The 18,256-nt window shown below is 35.2% G+C and overlaps 1 protein-coding gene across 4 annotated transcripts in view; it reads left to right on the top strand.

Annotated features, from left to right (window-relative positions):
• CKAP5 (cytoskeleton associated protein 5) overlaps positions 1 to 18,256 on the top strand; it is a 131,449-nt gene that overhangs the window by 67,265 nt on the left and 45,928 nt on the right. For all 4 annotated transcript variants that reach the window (XM_077114587.1, XM_077114589.1, XM_077114588.1 and 1 more), the window contains exons 10-20: positions 1,344 to 1,433; positions 1,550 to 1,714; positions 2,270 to 2,398; positions 3,119 to 3,301; positions 6,299 to 6,412; positions 6,705 to 6,815; positions 7,765 to 7,857; positions 10,032 to 10,217; positions 11,921 to 12,015; positions 14,448 to 14,505; positions 14,597 to 14,722. In XM_077114587.1, coding sequence (XP_076970702.1) covers positions 1,344 to 1,433; positions 1,550 to 1,714; positions 2,270 to 2,398; positions 3,119 to 3,301; positions 6,299 to 6,412; positions 6,705 to 6,815; positions 7,765 to 7,857; positions 10,032 to 10,217; positions 11,921 to 12,015; positions 14,448 to 14,505; positions 14,597 to 14,722 — 1,350 coding nt within the window. The remainder of the gene's footprint in view (positions 1 to 1,343; positions 1,434 to 1,549; positions 1,715 to 2,269; positions 2,399 to 3,118; positions 3,302 to 6,298; positions 6,413 to 6,704; positions 6,816 to 7,764; positions 7,858 to 10,031; positions 10,218 to 11,920; positions 12,016 to 14,447; positions 14,506 to 14,596; positions 14,723 to 18,256) is intronic.

The following is an 18,256-nucleotide window of genomic DNA, read 5'->3' as shown; positions in this document are numbered from 1 at the left end:
ATTTTTCAGATGCTTTTTATTTACCAAGTCTTGGTTGGATGATTATGTACCATTTGGTATCTTTCATATTGATGATTGTTTTATTTTCTTTGCCTTTTTATGAGCTGTCTTCTTGGAATTATTTATAAAAGTGAACTTAAGCTTTATAGACATTAGAATATTTTGATTTTTCAAGTTTATAGATAACTGTAGTATTGAAAAGACTTCTACTTCTTCATGGAAACTATTTCCTCTGATCTGTACCATTTCTGTGGAATCTTGGGAAAAAATCGTTTAATGCTATAGAGCTTCACTCTCTCTTTTGGATCTAAAAAAAAAATCTTTAATTTGCCTGCTAACACAGTTGCAGACATTCAATAAACATTTGAATGAGTGATAATTTATAAGAAAAAATTAGAATTCCAATATTACTGATCTTAACTTAGATCTTGAATAAAAAGATAATGTTCAGCTCACAAATTGCTGTAATTTTTGGTACTATTCCTGTGTACCTTCAATGTAGTGAAGATGCAGGAGGCATCCCAGGAGGTATTTCAGAATCTTGGGTGAAGACAGAGAATTTGTACTCTTACCTGTTCTCCTGCCTAAGTCCACCTACTCAAGAATCATTCTGCCTAATAAGAGATGCTACTGGTAGAAATGGGGTTTTGCGTATAAGGTGTAGAGGCAGAAAAAAAGTTTGAGAAACACTGCTACAGTGGGATGGAATGGAAATCCTTAATTGTTCCAACATAAGATTCTTCTCCACTTCAAGAAGATGACTTCTTTCTTTTTACGTTTTTTAATTGTGAAATATAACATATAGAGAAAGAAAAAGCAATAATTTTCAAAGTACATTTCAACAAGTAGTTGCAGAACAGATTTCAGAGTTTATGGATTACCACTCCATGAGAAATGACTTTTTATTCTACTTACTTAGTTGATAGAGGCAAGGTCATTTTTTTAATAACAACTTTATTAAGATATAATTTTCATACTATAAAATTCACCCTTTTAAAGTATATAATTTATTGGTTTTAGTACATTCTGAATTGTGCAGCCATCACCACTATTAAGTGTAAAACATTTTTGTCACCCTAAAAAGGAACCCCCCCAAAAAAAAGGAACCCCAAACCCATTAGAAGTCATTCCCCATTCTCCCTTCTTCCTAGACCTTGACATCCACTAATCTAATTTCTCTCTCTTAGGATTTCACATTCTAATAAATGGAATCATACAATATGTAATCGTTTGTGATTCACTTCTTTAACTCAGCATGATTTCAAGCTTTATCCATGTTGTTGCATGTACTAATATTTATTCCTTTTTATTGTGAAAAACATTCTAGCTGTTCACTTTTGTAGGTTGTGCCAACTATTTTGGAGAAATTCAAAGAGAAAAAGCCTCAAGTGGTACAAGCCTTGCAGGAGGCAATTGATGCAATCTTCCTTACTGTAAGTTGGTAGCATGTGTTTTGTGGGTTTTCTCTAAAGTGAAATTTTATCAGTGTAATATTTTGGTTGTTCTGTTATAATTAAAGAAATCTCATTGACCACATTTTTTTCTAAAGACCACACTACAAAACATCAGTGAGGATATTTTAGCAGTAATGGATAATAAAAACCCAACCATTAAGCAGCAGACATCTCTTTTTATTGCAAGAAGTTTCCGCCACTGCACTGCCTCTACGCTGCCAAAGAGCTTACTGAAGCCCTTTTGTGCTGCTTTACTTAAGGTATTGACTCTAATCAAAATGGGGGACTTTTTTTTTTTTTAACATGTTATCAAGGTTTTTCTTTTCCTGGTGAAAATGTATAGTGACTCATTGACTTTGCGATTATAGATTGGGGTCTTTCCAGGTACAAGTTCTCTTTAGCTTTGGAAACTGAAACCAAATTCTGTTTGGTTTCCTTTTCTTAAAGAAAAGCCCAAGTTAACTTTGTGATTTAACTAATTGCTAAACATTTTGCTTTCTTACTGGTCCATATACTAGTGTTCAGCTCAATCTAGTCAAACGCAGGCATCAAATTTGGGGGATTTGAAGTTCATTTGGGAGTGAGGCATTATAGACAGGGTAGAGGGAAAGGAAGCACTTTGTTGCTGAATGGATTACCAGAGCTTTCCTTAACCAAAAGCGTTTGGGAAAGAATAACTGTTAACCGCCAGAAGGAAAGCTGTACTTAATTTCAGTGAACTGTAAAAGAAAAATTATTTAACCAACTTCTGTCAGTCTGAATTGTAATTTCAAATACCTTGCATCAAGATCATTTTGCTTACTTCTGAACTATAGCACATCACGGATTCAGCTCCTGAGGTCAGAGATGCTGCATTTGAGGCGTTGGGTACGGCTTTGAAGGTGGTTGGTGAGAAAGCAGTCAACCCATTCTTAGCGGATGTGGATAAACTGAAGCTTGACAAGGTAGGTTAGTAATAGATTACATTGAAATTGATGGCAGTATTGTCTCAATGCATCTGGTGTTGTCTCTTTCCAATTTAAGAGGAATGACGTTCTTATCAGAATTTCTCAATTTCTTGTTACAGTCCACAATAGGAATAAATTTAAGTCATATCATACATTCACACATATACACACACAGTTTAAACAAGTCTTGGAGGATGCACTCTGGTATTTTTTATTTTGGCTGTTCTGTTTCATTAAGAAAACATGCTGATGTCAACTTATAAAACCATTGATGGTTCAGTCCTGGAGTTTGAAGCATACCTATTAAGGATTTAAATTTCACTCCAAGCTACAATATTGATATTAGTAGAAATATCTTTTCAGTTAATACAAAGAAAGTCAAGTGACCAATCTGTGGAAGGTGTGAAAATATTTTCAGATACATTTGTTTCTAAATCTGGAAAATTACCTTTCCAAATATGCCTTCCAACATAAATGCAATCACTGTGCATTTATTGTCATTCTGTTTGTCTAGAAATAAAATGTAACTAATGTAATGTATAGGTACTGCCAAGAAACTGAATAACTATAACATGTTTTTGTTGAAAAGGAAACTCTTTTCTCTCTGAATTCTCATGTATTTGTGGTTTAGAAATGGTGTATTAAATAAATAATAACAGAATGGTTGTATTTCAAGATTGGGATTTTGATTATGTTCATCTCTATTTCATTCTCCAGATCAAAGAATGTTCAGAAAAAGTAGAACTCATACATGGTAAGAAAGCTGGACTAGCATCTGATAAAAAGGAATTTAAATCAGCCCCTGGAAGGACTGCTGCTTCAGGAGCTGCAGGAGATAAGGAAACAAAGGACAGTTCAGCACCCAAACCAGGACCCTTAAAAAAGGCACCTGCTACAAAGGTTAATAGATGACTTGAAAAATATGGTTTAAAAATTAAAATTTAGTAAGGTAGGGTCTGAGCCTTAGATTCATGGTAGTCCTTCGCATATACCTCGTTTGAGATTTGAATTCATTGTCCACATTCAAAATACAGTAGCGCATCGTTAATGCAAACAAAATATTTCAATAATACATTTGGCTATTTGAAACTTTAATAGAGATTAAAAAAGTAGTAGTGGCATTATAGGAATTCATTTTAAGGGATCATAAAATATCATTAAATAGTGAACTATAGCCATACCAAAACATTAATAATGTCATATTGGTTACTGTTATAAGGCTGCTGAGTCACAGCACTGATTCTCCTGACCAGTCCAAGTATTGTCACTTTTATACGTGACAGATATGTCATATTTTCATGACACGTGTCCAGTGGACTCTCTAAGGATAAAAGTTATCTACTGTCCACACAAAAAGTGATTATTTTCTCTCACCCCTGCCCCCTACCCAAACCCTGGCATGGAGTTGGGGAAGGGAACGAATATTTAGTGATACCTACTTTGTGATGTACTTCACTTGCATGATATCATTTAATCCTCATTGCAACCTTTGAGATAGGTGTGTTTTGATCCTTGTTTTCAAAAATAAATTAAGGCTAAGTGAGTTTAAGTTTCCTACACATTCTCTTACAATTTATTTTTATTGTGCGTTTGTTTACTTTGTCTTCCCCCGATATTGTAAACTTATAAGGAGAGAGATCATGTAACTACTTGATCTCCCATGTATGTAACAGTTTAGGGCATCTTATAAGGTTGACCATCTATTTATAGAATGAATGGAGTGGCAGAACTGGAGTTTGAACTCAGGTATCTCTAGTACCAGAGTATGTATTTTCTGTTGTATTAAGCTATCTCCACAACATTTCTAATACAGCAAGTCAGCAGCTGTTTTCTGCTTGGTCAATCACCTGGGCCCAACATCTTAAGACCTGTCCAAGATTTCTTACTGCAACCACCTCTTCACTTCCTCTTACCTTTCTGAACCCTTCCATGGCCAAACTTAGCTGGCCTTCTCATAGGTTGAGGATTTTTTTTTTTAGGGCAATTTCCTTCTTTTCCCACTTTTAAAACATATATAGGATATTTGTAATTTGAGGTACCCCTCCATACAGAGAATGCTATTACAGTGAAAGATTCAGAAGATACAATCTAGATAATAAGAAAGTATAGAATTTTATACTTTTACAGTTTGAAAACAATAAAATCTCCTTATGGAGTTATCCTGAACCAACAAAATCATTCTACTTATGTGAAGTGGCAAGTGTTAGAGGTTGCCATTTGTTTAGAATACTGGCTATACCAGCATTTATTTGGCAATTAAAACTTTGGAATATGTTCTAGGTAATGTTGGTTTCAGAACTGATATGGTTGTTGAAGGCTAATTTAGTCCTCTATCTTTCTATCTCTTCTTTAGCGGTTTGGACAATTTTTTAAATATCCAAATAAGAAGAAGGAATGATATGAACAGTGATGTGTGTTGCCTTAATACCGTTATTGCTATGGGTTATGTGCCTTGTGATATATTGCTGTTTACTAGCATCTTTTCAAAACTAAGTGAAATTAACTTAGATCAAGATATTTAAATAGGATATTAGAAATAGAATCCAAGAGTAAATATATGGCCAATTGAAATTTTATTCCTAATGGTTCAATATTAATATAAAATTTACTAAGTTAATAGATAAAATCTGTCATTTCAGATATCTTTAGCAGATTATGATAAATTATATCACACTTTGATAAAAATTTATAACCACATAGAAATGGACAGATACTTTGACATGATTAGATAGCTAGATCTACATACAGTAATAGACATGGCAAACCAAAACCTGCATTATGCCTAATGGTGAAACATTGGAAGCATTCTCGTTAAAATGAGAAATGTGGGAAAAAAAAGTTTGCTCTTATTATTGTTTAATGTTCTATAAATAAACAAAAAATATAAAAGGTATTACTATTAGGAAGGAAATGTGGTCAATAACTTATTGTTACTGTTATCATTAACAATAATGATAACTTGTAGATGATCTGTTGATATATATTTATAAAATCCAAGCAAGTCATCTGAAAAACTATTAAAACAATAAAAAGATTGGGTGAAGTGACCATCTCAACATATCCAGAATGCTTACTAAGATTTCTATTTTAATCTTTTTTTTCTTTGTAAGCTATATAGTTTTACAGTGACTAATGATATATTCCTATTTATTTGGAACCCCTGTGGTTAAGTATTGAGTAAATGTTATAAATTAGCAACTGTCTGGTAAAATAGGAAAAATTTAATGACATTTAAAGGCTCAATTAAATGATTCTCAAATGAATCTGTAATGTAGTATAATTCTAGTCAATAATTATTTCATGTATCTCATTAGTTCATTCTGAATCAATTTCTTTTTTTTTTAGCTAACATGTATACAACTTAACATTTAACATATATAATACTTCAGCGTTTCCATCTCAGCCACTCCCAAGCATGTAATTTAGTTGGATTAATCACATTTACAGTGTTGTGCTTCCCTCGTCACAATCCATTACCAGAACTTTTCCACCACCCCAAACAGAAACCATATGGATTGGCTCCCTATTCCCCATTCCCTCTCCCCCACCTCTGGTAACCTGTGCTCTGCTTTCTGTCTCTCTGTGCTTGCATATTCCAGCTATTTAATATGAATGGAACCATGTAATATCTGTCCCTTTATGATTCAGAGGCTCTTAATGTGAGGTCTTCAGATTCTACCATTGATGCTCTTGAAGGACTTCGTCTTTCTGCCCTTGAAACTGCTAAATTCAGTGAACATGAAAATATATGCATTTTGTGTGAGATCGATTCCTCATTTTAATCAGATTTTCAAGGGGTTTGTGACCCTCCCCAAAAAAAAAGTTTTAACCACTATGCTAAATCCTTTAGCTGGCTTTATTTTTTTTTTATTTTTATTTTTATTTTTTTATTTTTAGGCTGGTGGACCACCTAAGAAGGGGAAGCCAGCTGTACCAGGAGGCACAGGAAGCACTGGAACCAAGAACAAGAAAGGATTAGATACCAAAGAAATCGTGGAGCCTGAGCTCTCGGTCAGTTTTTTATGAGTCCTCAAACCCGTAAAACTGGAAGTTGAGACCTGTGAGAAAATTTGAGTTCTTTCTTTGCTGGCTTCTACAGCTTATAGTAAATCAGTGTCTTTAAGCTTATTGAAACTGTGTCTTGGGCATACCAGACCTCCCCTTTATGGCATTATAATGTAAACTTAATATACTTTAACACGCCTATGGGAGTGTTCTTTTAGTTTTGGCTAGAGTATTTTTACATTCTTGAGATCTATTTCCTTAAGCAGTTCCTCATATTTTACATTTTCATGTCTTATAGATTGAAATATGTGAAGAAAAAGCTTCAGCTGTCCTTCCCTCTAACTGTATACAACTTCTAGACAGTAGTAACTGGAAAGAAAGGTTGGCATCTATGGAAGAGTTCCAGAAGGTGAGTGCGCAGGGATGAATTGAGTGTGAAAGAAAATTAGATTTTATAGAAGCAATAAAATTGACAAATGAAGTATTTGTCATAATTGCCATGTTTGATAACCAGTAAACATGTTTCACTGTCTTAACCAAAGATGAGGTTTTTGTTCTTTATAGCCATACAATGGTTATCTTTAACATCTGTAGTCTATGCCTTTTCTAAGTTCATAACATTAGTACTTAAGAAAATGAGGTTCTTACTCTGAATTATCAGGCTTAGATGGATTTCAGAAGTATGGTACTTGTTCATTAAACTTACTAGACAAGCAGAGCTCTCCATTTAAGCTACCCTTTATCCATTTCTTTGTTTCCCTTTTTTCACATAATTCCGTGGTAGAGAAGAACATTATCCCCTGGTATGAGAAAGTCCTTTCAAAATCCAGGGTTGGAAAGAATGCAGCAGTTCACTCTGGCATGTGCTGTGTGGCGCTCATGAGGACAGATGTGGAGAAACTGAAGGAGCACTGTAACTTGAGGCAGGAGACCTGGTTTCTAGTCTCGTGTCTGCCATTTACATGGTTTAGACCTCAGCTATGTGTCTTTGGAATTTAATATTTAAGCACTTTTAACCTACCCTACTTCACCATGTTTTTTAGGAAAATCAAGTAAGACAAAGTATGTATAGTCAGTTTCTACCACACAGTAAGTTAATGACAACTGTTACTATCACATTTTTACATTCCTTAGAAGAAATTGTGAATTCCTCAAATGTCTAAAAAAGAATTCCAGCGATGTGAATTTAATAGCCAGGTACCAAACTAAGGCATTATAATAGAAATTATATAAGTTCCATCTAAAAATCCCCCTCAATTCCATTCCCCTCCCTCCTTCAGAGGTAACCATTTACTTTATTTTGGGTTATACCATCCTCTTAATTCTAGAATTCTCTCACTACTCTGTTTTATTTTAAGGCTGTTGAGCTAATGGACCGAACTGAAATGCCATGTCAGGCATTAGTGAGGATGCTGGCTAAGAAACCTGGATGGAAAGAAACTAATTTTCAGGTATTTTTCAGTTGGAGATTTAATATCTGTTAAAAAAACAAGTCATTTATTTTACATTATCTAATGAAGTAATAGAGAGGTATAGTTTTTAATGATAGTGGCATGCGTTTTTTTTAAACACTCACAGAATGTCATCTTTTTTATAAATGAGTGTGGTGTGTGTGTGTTTCAATTTTTATGTATTCAAGGGATAAACAGTGTGAAACCTCTATTATTCATTTGGGTAAAAAATAAATGCAGTATTTAATCTGCCGTGAGAAGTTACCACGTAGTTTGTAACATCATTAACTGATGATAGTGCTAAAATGTAGCAATACTAGCTTATTAGTCTGGAAAGTAGTTGAAGAGGGAGGTAAAGGAAAGTTGATACAGAAGAGGAAAACAAAAGTTTCCTTCTGTCTTTCTAGATTGCACATAGCCCTCATGAAAGGGTGTTGGCTTCTATCACATGCTTTTTTGGGGGAGGTATCTTTTAAAATGATGGTGTGGGTTTTATCCCTTTACTCCATTAGTATAATATATTGATACATTTTTTAATACTGCATTTCTGAAATAAATCCTACTTTGTCAGGATATGTAATCTGTCTCATACGTTAATGGATGGATTCAGTTTGATAGTGTCTTATTGAGCGATTGTGTGACTGTATTCATAAGGGATATCAGTCTGTAGTTTTCTTGAGATATGACTTTTTGAGTTTGGTAATAGCATAGTATTGGCCTCATAGAATGAGTTGGAAAGTGTTCCTCTTTTATTTTTTTGAAGAGTTTGTGAAGTATCAATTTTTTTTTTGAAGTTTTAAAATTCTTTAAACCCCTGAAGGTGTCTCATTCTGGGCTTTGCATTTTTGTGGGGGTGGGGGGGTAGTTTTTTGAATACTAATTCAGTCTCTTCACTTGTTATTGGTCTTTTCAGATTTTCTGTTCTCGACTCAGTTTTGGTACTTTGTGTCGCCCTGGGAATTTGTCCATTTCATCTAGGTTGTTTTGTTAATCAATTTGTTGATAAACAGTTATTTGTAGTATTCCCTTACAGTTTTTTTAATATCACTTCTTTCATTCCTGATTTTAGAAATTTAAGTCCTCTCTCTTTGCTTGTTCTATCTAAAAGTTTGCCAATTTTTTGATCCTTTAAAAAAACACAATTGGTTTCATTCTTTTTCTCTAATCTCGATTTCATTTATTTTCATTTTAATCTTTATTATTTCCTTTCTTCTGCTTGTTCTGGGTTTAGTTTGCTCTTTCTCTAATTTCTCAAGGTGGAAAATTAGGTTTTTGATTTAAGATTCTTCTTTGTTGATCTTCTGCCTTTTTAGTCTGTTACTGGAAGTACAATATCAGAATCTCCAATATGATTGTTTAATTGCCTCGTTTTTGCCATTGATTCTGACACTTTTGCTTCATTTTGAGGGGGCTCTGTTGTTAGGTGCATTTATGTTTGTAATTGACAGTTAGTCCCTTTTATCATTATACAAAGGCCTTTATCTCTAGTACAATTTTTGTCTTCAAATGTATCTGTTCTGATATTAGTATAGCCTTTCAGTGCTTTTTTTGGTTATCATTTGCATAGTGTATCTTTTTCAGTTCTTTTATTTTCAGCCTTTTTGTGTCTTTGAATCTAAAATGCTTCTTTTGCAGAAAATATATGGTTGTATTATGTTTTGTTATCCTTTCTGCCTATCCTTTTAATTGGGGTGTTTAATGCATTAACATTTAATGTAACTATTGACAAGGTGGAGTTTGTCTGTTGTTTTGCTCTTTGTTTTCTATTTCTTTTGTCTTGTTTATTCCTTGTTTATTGCCTTCTTTTGTGTTATTTTCTAGTGTGTCATTTTAATTCCTTTGTCATTTACGTTACTACATATGTTTTTATTTTCTTGATTTCACTGAACATCTCAGTTTATAATAATCTAATTTTAGATTAATATATTGTTTTGATTGTTGTACAATCATAGAGTTGCAAACAAAAATACCTTTACCAGTACTTTTTAAAGCTACTTTAATTGATAAGTGGTAACAACGGATAAAAATTTTGCTTCTTTGTTTAAAATTCTGATTTTAGTTTGGTTGTGTTTGCGGTTGTCTCTAACTGTTGTATCTTCAGGCTACTATAAAAATAAGTAGAAAGGTAAATGTCTTTGATTTACTCATAACTTTATGACGCGTCCGTTTATCAGGTGATGCAGATGAAGCTCCACATAGTTGCTGTGATTGCCCAGAAGGGAAACTTTTCCAAAACCTCAGCTCAGATTGTGCTAGATGGCCTAGTAGATAAGATAGGAGATGTGAAGTGTGGGAACAATGCAAAAGAAGCTATGACAGCCATGGCTGAAGCATGTATGTTGCCGTGGACAGCTGAACAGGTTGGTGATACAGACCTTTCTTTCTCCAAGTTTCCTCATTGTCTCTCAAATTGTATTTTCAGGCTTACTAATCAAAGTTTAGTTTTTGTCTTCTGCAGTAAAACCCTTTTGATACTGCATTTTTTTTAACTTTAATAACAGACTATTGCCTGATAATTAAAACTTACCTTGATCAAAAGTAAGCTAAAACTGCCCTTTTTTATAGACTAAAACAGTATAATATAGATCACTAATAAAGCTGTAACAGCCCAGACTGCTATTTTTTTAGTTTTAAAATAACTCTATTGAGGTGTCTTCACACATCATACAGTCCATCCAAAGTATACGATCAGTGGCTCACAATATCATCACATAGTTGTATATTTGTCATCATGATCATTTTTAGAATATTTGCATTACTCCCAACAAAGACATAAAAAGAAAAACTCATATATCTCATATTCCTTACCCCTGTTTCTCATTGACTTCTAGCATTGCAGTCTACTGATTTTTTTTTTCACCCCTTATCCCCCACTATTATTTATTTATTTTTTGTCCTTGTTTTTTTACTCATCTGTCCATATACTGAACAAAGGGAGCATTAGACACATTTTCACAATCACACAGTCACATTATAAAAGCTATATAGTTATCCAGTCATCTTCAAGAATCAAAGCTACTGCAATACAGTTCAGCAGTTTCAGGTACTTCCCTCCAATACAACATAAATTAAAAAGGGATATCTATATAATGCTTAAGAATAACCTCCAGGATAACCTCTCAACTCTGTCTGAAATCTCTCAGCCACTGAAACTTTATTTTGTTTCATTTCCCTCTTCCCTTTTTGGTCAAGAAGGCTTTATCAATCCCATGATGTCAGGTCCCAGCTCATCTCTGAAAATCATGTTCCATGTACCCAGGGAAATTTAGACCCCTGGGAATCACATCCCACGTGGGGGGAAGGCAGTGAGCTCACCTGCCAAGTTGGCTTAGAGAGAGGCCACATCTGAGCAACAAAAAGAGGTTCTCTGGGGTTGACTCTGAGACATCATTATGAGTAGGCTTAGCTTCTCCTTTCAGAAATAAGTTTCCTTGGGTTGAGCCCCAAAATTGAGGGCTCAGCCTGTTGAATTAGTTGTCTCCGTAGCTTGCAAGAATATCAGGAATTCCCCAAATGGGAAATTTTAATACTTTGTCCTCTCTACCTAGTCCTCAAAGGAGACTTTGAAAATACTTTTTTATTCTCCGCCTAAATTACTCTGGGATATATCGAGGCATCACAGTAACCTGGGCAAAGCAAAAAGATCTCACTCCCTATTCAAGATTAATGTATAAGAACACATGTAATTATGGTGTTCAAATAAACTGACCACACAAGTTAAATTAGATAATGCACTGCTGAAAATATAGATTGTGCATGAAATAAACATCTCTTCCTTTGGTCTCACATAGAAATTGAAGTTTTAAAGTATAGATGATAGCATCCTTTACCCTGTATTCTGATTTACCTTAGTCCTATCCAGACCAGCTTTATTCTGAAGACATACTGTTTTTAATGCTGTTGTTACTTAATCTCATTTTCTTGTATAGGTCAGATATTTTATTCCTAAGGCATTTTCTGCATTTGTTTTAGCATTATAAAAATGATTTGCGTTATTGTTATGCTATATTTCAATGAGAAAAGTGAGAGAAATCCTAAATCTTCATTTTTCCCCCCGTTTCAGGTTATGTCAATGGCTTTCTCACAGAAGAATCCCAAGAATCAGTCAGAAACTCTGAATTGGCTATCAAATGCAATAAAAGAATTTGGATTTTCTGGGTAAGTCAGTGAAATCAAGTAAAACATAAATGTTTTCCCAGTCTCTAACTGGTTATTACAGCATTTGTCATAGCTATCTCTCCTTGTTTTTTGAGAAACCAGAGTTAGATTATCTAATTTAGATAAAACAAAAGTACCTTGAATCTCAAGTCTAGTCTTTTCTTGTTTGATATTTACTTAAAGAATTCTTTATTTTTCCTGAAATGTTAATAGATAACCAACAGAAAAGCCAGTTTCAGTGATTTCTAGTTCAATACGTTTGGAAATTGCTATATATCTTTGAGTTTAGAGACCTACAGTACACATTGGTAAATTAAAAGATCTGAGAAATCCTGAAATACATTCATTTGACTTTGTTTAGCCACTCTTTCCCAAATTATTTTCATATAGAACACATTTGTTTATTTATTTATTTGACATGTGCAGGCTCCAGGAATCAAACCCAGGTCTCTGGCATTGTAGACGTTTTTTGTTTTGTTTTGTTTTGTTTTAAGAAATTGTATAGAGGTCACTTCATGCAAGGCCCTTTTCTAAACAATTTACAAATAATTCATTTGATTTAACCCTCATAACAGCCATGTGTGGTAATGTTATCTTTGTCTTATCGGTAAAGAAACTAAAAGACACAGAAAGCTTGTGTTCTGCTTTCTGTTAGGAAAGCAGTCAGGAAGTGGCAAATCAAAGATTTGAATCCAAACATTTTGGTTCCAAGAGAGAATAATATTAACCACTACACTGTTGCCTTCTTCTGTGGCATGCTGTTTATCATAGCACACCTCTTAATATCCTGCAAGACAGTCTTCTGAGTTCTACCAATTGAAGAAATATTAGGAGCTCTCATTCAAGTAATGCAAGAAATTGCTTGTTCTCTCAGTACTCTGGGGTTCTGCCATAGTTGATGGTATTGATATAATCCCTTTTAATTGTGCAGTCTTTGATGTCAAACTAACCTTTTAACATGACATAAAAGTCAGGTAGCTTCCTCCTGTCTTATTCATCCATGACGTTTCATTTGTTTATTCCTTTAACGACTACTTATTGAACACCTCTAATGTTCTGTCTTTTGTTCTGGCCTCTGGGAATATATCATGGAAAAAATTCCTGCCTTCATGGAATTTATATTTGAATAAGAAGACGCAGACAGTAAGCAGTAGAAATATATCAAGAACTATAGGAACGTAAAGTAAAATAGGATAAGAGGTTGAGTGGTGTTGTCCTGGAGTGGTTGGGGTGGTGGTATTTTCTGTAGGTTAATCACAGTCCTTCCTGAAAAGAAACAACATTTGAGCAGAGACCTATAGAATGTAAAGAAATGAGCTATGAAAATCTGGGAGAATAGCATTCTAGATCAAGGGAACAGCAAGTGCAAAAGCCCCGAGGTAGGATCACAAATAATGTATTCAAAATGACTAAAGAGACCAAAATAACTGGAGTGGAATGAGTAAGGGAGTTAGGGAGTAGCAGTAGATGAGATTGGAGAAATAATAGGGTGCCAGGTCATGTAGGGCCTCATAAATTGTTAAGTTGGGAACCCATTAGAGAGTTTTAAGCAAGAGTAACAAGATCTTTTTGACTAATAGGGGGAATAAAGGCTAAAATATATTGGGTAGATAGAAAAACTAATAGTCAATGAGAGGGAGGGGTAAGGGGTATGGTAGGTAAAAAAGAGTTTTTTCTAAATTGATGCAAATGTTCTAAGAAATGATCCTGGTGATGAATATACAACTATGTGATGATATTGTGAGTTATTGATTAAATACCGAGAATGGAATGATCATATGGTAAGAATGTTCGTGTTTGTATGTTATGTTTAAAAAAAAAAGTTTTTTTAATTAAAAAAATCTTTTTGTCTGTCACAGAGAACAAATAGTAGCAGTCAGTCACACAAGCAGGGAGACTAGTTAATAGAATATTAGAATAATCCTGTCGAGAGATTATAGTGGCCTGGACTTAACGTTGTGGAGATGAAAGTATTAGAACTTGGGATATATTTTAAAAACAGAGATGACCCATTTACTGAATTTAAAAGAAGAGAGGAGATGAGAATGACTCTGAGGAGTCAGGGTAGTCTAAGCAACCTAGAATGATGTGACTCTTAACTGAGGTAGGACATACTATGGGAAAAACAGGTTTGGGAGTTGGGAGTAGAAAATCAGAAGTTTGGTTTTTGACAGTTACGTGTAAGATGCCTGCTAGACATAAGGATGGACATGTCACAAAGCCAGCTGGATATATGAATCTGGAGTTCAGGAGAGGGGTCTCAACTGGATTTAGGAGCAGTTGGCATATAGATGGCATTAAAGCTCAGTTTAAAGTGAGTGTAGAAAGAGAATAGATGAGCTGAGGACATCCTACATTACAGTCCCAGACTCCTGGGTTTTGAAGATTTCATTCATTTGTTTGTTTATAATTCTAAATGATATTTCTTCTAGGTTGAATGTCAAAGCTTTTATTAGCAATGTGAAGACAGCTCTTGCTGCAACAAACCCAGTGAGTATATGCCAGCATAAGTAGCAGCATTGCAGGCATTTTTGTGGCACTGTTCTCACATGGGAAGTTGTTTCTGTTTTTTTTCTGGCAGGCTGTGAGGACCTCAGCCATCACCCTGCTTGGTGTGATGTATCTGTATGTTGGTCCCTCTTTGCGAATGTTCTTTGAGGATGAGAAGCCTGCCCTCCTATCCCAAATAGATGCAGAATTTGAAAAGGTAAGGATTCCAGAAATGACTTAATTTATTGGTGGGTTCAAGATTGCTCATGTTAATAGGTTAAATTCAAACTTCTAACACTTTAGAATAAAGGATATATGTGACTTTGATTGCCTATGAGGAAAAGAACTGGGTGGTATGGGAGATTTTCCTCCTTATTTCCTTTTTTTCCTTTGGAATTTCAAGCATTATGGATATTTTACAATTCAAAAAGTACATTAAGAAAACATTTCTTAAAATTTAACATAAAAAACCCTGATGTTCCTTGAGTAAGCATTCTAACTGAAATTGCTTCCTGATTGAGAAGTCAGATCCTAATCTTGGTCTAAAAATACTTTTGCAAATTGTGTGGGCACAGCAAGATGGCAGTGTGGTAAGGAGTAGAATTTGGTCTGACCTCTAGTATGGCTGATGAATGGCCAGGAACTGCATGGCACAATTGTTTGTGGGATTTTAGTGATCAGCTGCACATTATTCATGATGGAACTGCCGAGATCATCCCACACAGAACTGTTCCCCAGCTGTGGTGACTGGCATTCCTCCCCCATGGGCATGGCAGGCCGGTTTCCTGAGGGAACGAGAGGCCTTTCTCGGCCCGCTGGGACTTACCACCCTGCCGGCCACTGAGAATTATCAGGTGCCCAGAATACCCACTCTACTCCCACCACCATCTTGCTCAGCTGGCCACCACAGCCAGGGAGAGGTGAGACTGAGGGGAAGAGGTGACTTAAGAGCCCCATCTGTTGAGATGCCTCGAGTAGAATTGCATCCCCCCTAAGAGATCTGGGCCTTGGTTTGGCAAGTAATCACTGGCAAACCAGTTGCAAAAGGGGACCTTCAATGTAAACCCAGGCAAATACAAAACCATAGACAAGTCAAGGAAAGCAACTTAGAAAAATAACCTCATCAAGACAAACATATGTCCCCAATTCAGAAAGAAAATCACTAAGCACATGAGGATTCAGGCAGATATGGCTAGCCAAGTGATTAAATTAAAACACTGGAGGGGATGCAGCTTGGAATAGCTAATCAAGGATGTTCATGATGACATAAATATATTAAGAAGACACTGAAGGAGCATAAAGAAGAATTTGAAAGAGCAAATAGAAAAATAGCGGATCTCACAGAAATGAATGATACTGTAGACCAAATTAGAAATATACTATAGACACACAACAGTAGATTTAAAGAGGTGGAAGAAAGCGTAAGTGAGCAAAAAGAAAGAGCGGTTGAACTCAAATGTACAAAGGAACAGATGGCAAGAAAGATGGAAAAAATGGAACAGGGAAATGATAGATAACACAGAGTACAAATATAAGAAGCATTGATGACCCAGAAGGAAATTGGCCATCAAATCTATGGTCAATTAATCTTAGACACAAGGCCCCCAAATCCATTGAACTGGCACAAAATAGTCTTTTCAATAAATGGACATGGGAGAATTAGATATAAGTAGTCAAAAGAATGGAAAGGACCCCTACTGTATACCCTATACAGAAACTAATTTAGAATGGATCAAAGACCTAAATATAAGAGCCAGTACCATGAAACTCTTATAGAAAAAAATTTGGGGAAACATCTCCAAGACCTAGTAATAGGAGATAGCCTCTTAAACTTTACACCCAAAGAACAGGCAATGAAAATAGATAAAGGGGGAACTCCTCAGAATCAAAAGCTTCTGTGCCTCAAAAGACTTTGTCAAGAAGATAGAGGCAGCTGACTCAATGGGAGACAATATTTGGAAACCACATATCAGATAAAGGTTTGATATCCTGTGTACAGGAAGACATTGTACAATTCAACAAAAGAAAAATAACCCAGTGATAAAGTGGGCAAAGAATATGAATAGACATTTCTCCAAAGAGAAAATACAAATGAGTAAAAAGCGCATGAAGAGATTCCTGTCTTCATTAGCTATAAAGAAATGCAAATCAAGGCTACAATGGGATTATCACTTCACACCGATAAGAATGCTGCTATCAAACTAGGTCTTGGAGGTGTTTCGCAGGTCTATAGATCCTGGAGAGGATATGGAAAAATTGGGATACTTATTCACTACTGGTGAGATTGTATAATGGTACAGCTGCTATGGAAGACAGTCTGGCAGTTTTCTCATAAAATTAAACATCGAGTTGCCCTATGACCCAGCAATACCAATACTTGGTATATGCCTAGTGTCACTGCTTTCAGCTCTTCTCACAGACATTTATGCATTGAGGTTTATGGTGGCACTAATTACAATTGCATAAAGATGGAAACGATCCAAGTGCCCATCAACAGAAGGGTGGATAAACAAAATGTGAAATGTATACACGATGAAATATTAATGCAGCAGTAAGATGAAATGAGGTTCCAAAGCATATGACAACATGGATGAACCTTGAGGACATAATGCTGAGTGGAATAAGTCAGACACAGAAGTATAGGTGTCATATGATTTCCCCATTATGACTCTGGTAAAGACAAATTCAGAGGCTCACAGTGTAGTTTGACTTGGAGGTACACAGAAGGTAGAAATGGATAAATGGTTATCCAGTGAGGTTGAACTTAAATGTAAGGGAGCAGATAGAAGTGATGGTAGTTCATTAGTAGAGTAATAAGTAACATTGGCATATTGAAGGTGAATACAATTGGAAGGGGATGTATAGAGTCATGTATCCTACCAATTAACTCTAATTATAAATAAGTGCTTGTATGAAGGACTTCAAAGATTTGAGCTTATACGACGAGTTAATAATACAAGGGTATGGGGGCAACCCGTATTGCATACTGCAGACTATAGTTAACTAGAAGACAGCAACAGTACCACAGCAATATCAGGGGTAAATAAATGGAGGGGAGGGGCAAGAAATGGGGAAGGTTTAGATTTGCTGTTTGGTGAGGCCATATGTATTGGCTCTTTGACTCTTTGGACCATTGAAAACTGTCTAAAATTGAGAGAGCTGATGATTGTTTAGCAGGTACGGGGTCTATAAGACATGGATTATTTATTTTGGACATTATCCATGATGTAGGAACGAAGTCATGAGGTATACAACAATGGTGCATGAGCCTTGGGGACATTATATTGTGCAAAATATGCGGGAAACCAAAGAGCCAATATTGTATGGTCTCTTTTAGGAAATACTTATAAGGAAATTGGGGCCTAGATTGCAGACTTGAATAGCAGTCATATTTAGTCCAGAGCTGTAAGTGTTATGATTAGATTCTGAGATGCTGTGCTGTATGTATATAACCTGGTATTTCCCCAGAACTTTGGGAACCTGTGTGACCCCTAAGACTCAGAGGTGGAGTTCTGCAGTTCTGAAAATCAGTATTGCTACATACAACTGTTAAAGAAATAAAAAAAAAAGATCATGCTTCAATTAAAGATAAGAATGAAGATGATCTGATTGGGACAAAGGTTGATCAGAATACATGGTGATATATGAATATACATACTTCACAATACATGGTGATGTATGAATATGCATATATCAGAATGCATGGTGATATATGAATATACATACTTTACAATGCATGGTGATAGATGAA

Source organism: Tamandua tetradactyla, chromosome 8 (assembly GCF_023851605.1).
Source record: "Tamandua tetradactyla isolate mTamTet1 chromosome 8, mTamTet1.pri, whole genome shotgun sequence".
Taxonomy (NCBI): domain Eukaryota; kingdom Metazoa; phylum Chordata; class Mammalia; order Pilosa; family Myrmecophagidae; genus Tamandua; species Tamandua tetradactyla.
Note: the sequence above shows the minus strand (reverse complement) of the source record. Positions and strands in the feature narration are given on the sequence as shown.